The 4,329-nt window shown below is 45.7% G+C and overlaps 1 protein-coding gene across 1 annotated transcript; it reads right to left on the bottom strand.

The window, feature by feature from the left end:
- Positions 1–214: 214 nt before the first annotated feature.
- On the bottom strand, positions 215–889 carry LOC121757612. Its single transcript, XM_042153131.1, has one exon. The coding sequence runs from the start codon at positions 887–889 to the stop codon at positions 215–217; it is 675 nt and encodes a 224-aa protein (XP_042009065.1).
- Positions 890–4,329: the final 3,440 nt, after the last annotated feature.

Below are 4,329 nucleotides of genomic sequence, written 5' to 3'. Positions count from 1 at the left end.
TTTATGAAAAACTCCAATAGTTTCGCTTGATCAGTTTCCTTCCTTACTTCCGACTTTTAATTTTAAATTAAGAACATAAATTAACATGATAAAAACTATTTACACTAGCTACTTAAGAAGTTGACCAGGCTCTCTCAGGATGTCACTTGATTAAGTCTTTGTCGCCTGATCAAGCAGACTTCCCATAAGTGCCCAGTCAACCCTTTTTACCTGTCTACTGGAGAGAGTTAGGCATTAGTAGTGGAATGTCGTCCACTACAAATGCCTCCATTCCTTCTGTGTATGGTTTAACCCTATGTCCATTCACTATTAAAGAAGGTGAATCAGGATCGCCTCCTTGGAGTTCGATTGCTCCATTCGCTCGGATTGCGATAATGGTATAAGGACCTATCCACCTAGATCTGAGCTTTCCTGGCATCAATTTCAGTCTGGATTGAAACATCAATACTTTCTGGCCTATCTTTAGTTCCTTCTTGCAAAGGTTCTTATCATGCCACATTTTCGTCTTTTCTTTGTACCACATGACAGAGCCATAGGCGTCCAGGCGAAGCTCTTCCAGCTCCTGTAACCGCATTCTCCTTTCTGCAGCTCCAACCTCGGTATTCATATTCATTTCCTTGATCGCCCAGTATGCTTGATGCTCAACCCCCACAGGCAGATGGCACATCTTCTCAAATACCATTCGGTATGGGAACATTCCAATAGGCGTTTTGAACGCTGTCCTGTAGGCCAAGAGTGCGTCCTCCAGTCGACGGCTCCAGTCTTTCCTCGTGGGATTGACTGTCTTCTCTAGAATCGCCTTGATTTCTCTATTAGAGATTTCAGCCTGGCCATTGGATTGTGGTTGATAAGGTGTGGATAGGCGGTGGTGGACTCCATATTTTTGCATCAGAGCTTCGATAGTTCTGTTGACGAAATGAGTCCCTTGGTCAGAGATAATAGACCGTGGCACTCCATATCGGGTAAATATGTTAGATTTCAAAAACTTCGCCACTTCTCTGGATTACGGCAGAGACGTTCTCATCTGTAATCAGTCTCCCTTCCTCATTGACCTTTCCTGCCAGGTAGTCTTTAATGAACTTACTGATCGGGGGCATTTTTAACGTTAAGAGCGGAACCTTTACATCCACGTCCTTGAACATGCTTGCCACATTGATTGTGGCATCTTTTTTTCTTGTCACCATTCCAAGGTACAGATAAGGCTTAACCCTTTTAGTTTCTTCCTTGTGACCTTCTTCCGAGGCCTCTCCTCCTACCTTTTCCTTGTCTCTTTCTTCCACTTGACCACCTCTACTGGATTCTCCCTCTTCCTCACGGCTTGGTCCAGAATCAGTTGGTGGAGATATCGCAGAATGGCTGGGGCCTTGGTAGACCTTCCCTGACCGCAGGCATACTTCACTAATATTCTCATGACCAGGTGGTTGCATAGTGGCTTCATTTCCCTTTAACTTGCCCAACGATACTGCAACTTGAGAGAATTGTTTCGTCGGCATTTCCAACGCCGCCCGTTGCTCTTTTTGAGCCTCCTGGATTTCCCGCATTGCATCATTTGGATGGTGTGGTACCAATATTTCTACGTGGCTTTCATTGGGGTGTCTGTTGTATCTTTGATTCGGCGGTCCTCCACTATAGTTGGGCTGCGGGTAGTCAGATTGCCCATAGTGTTCTTGCTGATATCGCGGCTGGTTGTACTATCGATTTCCCGGGTGCTGATTTCCCAGTAGGTGTGGTGGGATGTACATGACCATCTGGTTGTTCGGCTGCCTTCCCTGGTTGATAAACTGAGTGCCTTGCTGTTTGTAGCCCCAATTTCCTTCCTGTTGCCGGCTTGACCAGTTAGGCTGTCCTCCACTTGACCAGTTTCCTTGAGGTACGTTATGTATCCTGTTTCCTCCAGAGTTTGGTCTATCCTGGATCCGTGAGGGCCAGTTGAGTTACCCTTCACAGGGTTGTACTTGCTGGGTTAATAACTGGAGTGGTTGGTTTTGATCAGTCCATCGGAAATTGGGGTGGTCCCTCCATGGAGCATCTCTCTGCTTCCCCTGTATCCAGTTTCTATTTGCGTTCCAGTGGCCAACGACATTTACTTGAGCCTGCGGTTCTTCCTCTGGTGGAAACTCGCAATAGTAGTAGTGATGTTCTTTTGGTGGGGATGGTTGCGGCACATACTGTGGCTCTTTTGGTGTAGGCGGTGGAGGTGGTCTGGTTTTTTTTACTGCCTTTAGCAGTTTCTTTTCCATTTGCTCAAATCGAGCTTCCAACTATTCATCGTTCCGAGCCTCTGCCACGTGCACTACACCTCTCCTATACTGCCCTCGAGACGTCTCATACGACCGCTTAGTTTCGATTAACCTTTCCAGTATATTCTTGGCTTGGCTTAATGCGGTTTTCGAGAAGTCCCCTTGAGCAGCGAGGTTGAGATCGTTCTTGCTATCCACAGTGAGTCCACCGTAGAAAACAAAGTATATTTCCTTCTCCTCCATTTTGTGATTTGGGCATGCTTGAAGCAAACTTTGGAATCTGTCCCAATACTGGCCAAGGGTTTCATCGTACTCTTGCCTCACCTCTGTAATTTCCCTTTTCAGGGCACTTGTTCTAGACGCTGGAAAGAAGCGATCCATGAATCTCATGCGGAATTCAGCCCACGTCCTGATGGATCCTTCCGGCAGCCTTGACAGCCAGACACCCGCATCGCCTTCAAAACGAATGGAATAGCCTTAAGCCTGTAATCTTCGGACGTGGATCCAGCTGGCACGGGCTGAATATCACAGTATCAGCAGAATTCTTCCAGGAAAGCATACGGACATTCCTTCGAAAGGCCATAGAAATGGGACAAAACGGCCAGTACTCCTGATTTGATTGCGATGGCCCGCATTCCAGGAGTAGCGGATATGGCATGTGTGGGCTCTCTCTCATCATGAGCGTGTAGAGAGCCGATTCCCGAGTCGTCAGAGACAACGGCCATCTCTGCTTCCATTCGTTCTGGTGGTGGTGGTTGTGTTTTCTGCTCGGTGGCTGCTGCTGCTTCTAATGTGGCTCTACGACGAGTGATGACAACACCGGCTTCCTGGACTCTCCACTGAGTGTTAGTTCTTCTGTATATCAAGGGATGATTCTAGTAATCGCCTTGGTGGTACCTTCTCATCAACAGCAGGAAAAACAAAAAAAATGAGAAACAAAATTATATACATCTACGCACTACGCACAAACATAAAGTAACACCATGCTTCCCCAGCAACGACGCCATTTTGGAAGAACTTGGAAAGAGGTCGAAAACACGAATAGAATGCGGATCAAGTTATATGGAATGATAACCGAACCGATTGGATCAGTTAGTAAATTTCGTTGCCACTTAATCAATGCAATCTAGCTCTCGCCCTTTCCGCCTTGCCAAAGTAATTTATAACTCCCAATTTTGCACAACTTTAACAGTAAAGCGGCAAGTTCGGGGTCGATCCCACAGAGAAGTTGGTGTCGAGTGTGTGAGTAGTGAACAGGGGGTTGGCTACTGCAACGCTTTAACTTGGGAGTTTTTAACTACTGGTTTTAATCTAGACAGAATTATACTAGCTAGATTGATCAATGGAAATTTAACTACTGGATCAAGTGAACTGCAGGTAATAACGGAAAAGTAAATGCGTGGATTAAAAGCGAAAATAACTTTGATTAAACTAAAAGCTGAGTACAACGTGAAATTTAAACTAAGCTAACACTTTGGAATCTAAGAAAGCGGTAAAGACTGAGAAAAATCTCAGCGGGAAACTTAAGATAACGCTAACAGAAATCAGTATTCTGTAGCGCTCCCTTTCGGTCGCCCTTTAAACTAAACTAGCTAACTAAACTAGAGAGCTGAACTAAACTAAGCTAGAGAGCTGAACTACGCTAAATAACTAAGCTAAGCTGAACTAGAAGGAAAGTAAAGTCTCGTATGCCTTCTTGTGGTGGCACACCCTCTATTTATAAGCTCGATTCGGCCGCCAGCTGGATAACGATCTTGACAGGGAATATTCGCTCATTCTGAGAGTGAGCGACTCATTGATTGCTACGTGCCATTCTTGTAGAATGACGACGCTTTTTGGTAACAGATTCTTGACTCGGCTCCGTCCTTGCGTCTCATATTCCAGCACGTGTCCCCTTCTAGAACGTCGTCCTTGATAACAGAATGGTGCGCTATATCCAGCTCATTTTCTCATGTGTTCTTCTTCTAGAAGCCAGCGGTCCCCACCTAACTGCTTGATCGCTCCCCCTTGATCAACTCCCCCGATTCTTGGCCTTTTATTGCCTTTTGTACTTGCTTGATTAGTTCGACCTTGCTGCCTTGGTTAAGTG

Source organism: Salvia splendens, chromosome 12 (assembly GCF_004379255.2).
Source record: "Salvia splendens isolate huo1 chromosome 12, SspV2, whole genome shotgun sequence".
Lineage (NCBI taxonomy): Eukaryota > Viridiplantae > Streptophyta > Magnoliopsida > Lamiales > Lamiaceae > Salvia > Salvia splendens.
The sequence above is the reverse complement of the archived record's forward strand: the minus strand, read 5'-3'. Positions and strand labels throughout refer to the sequence as shown.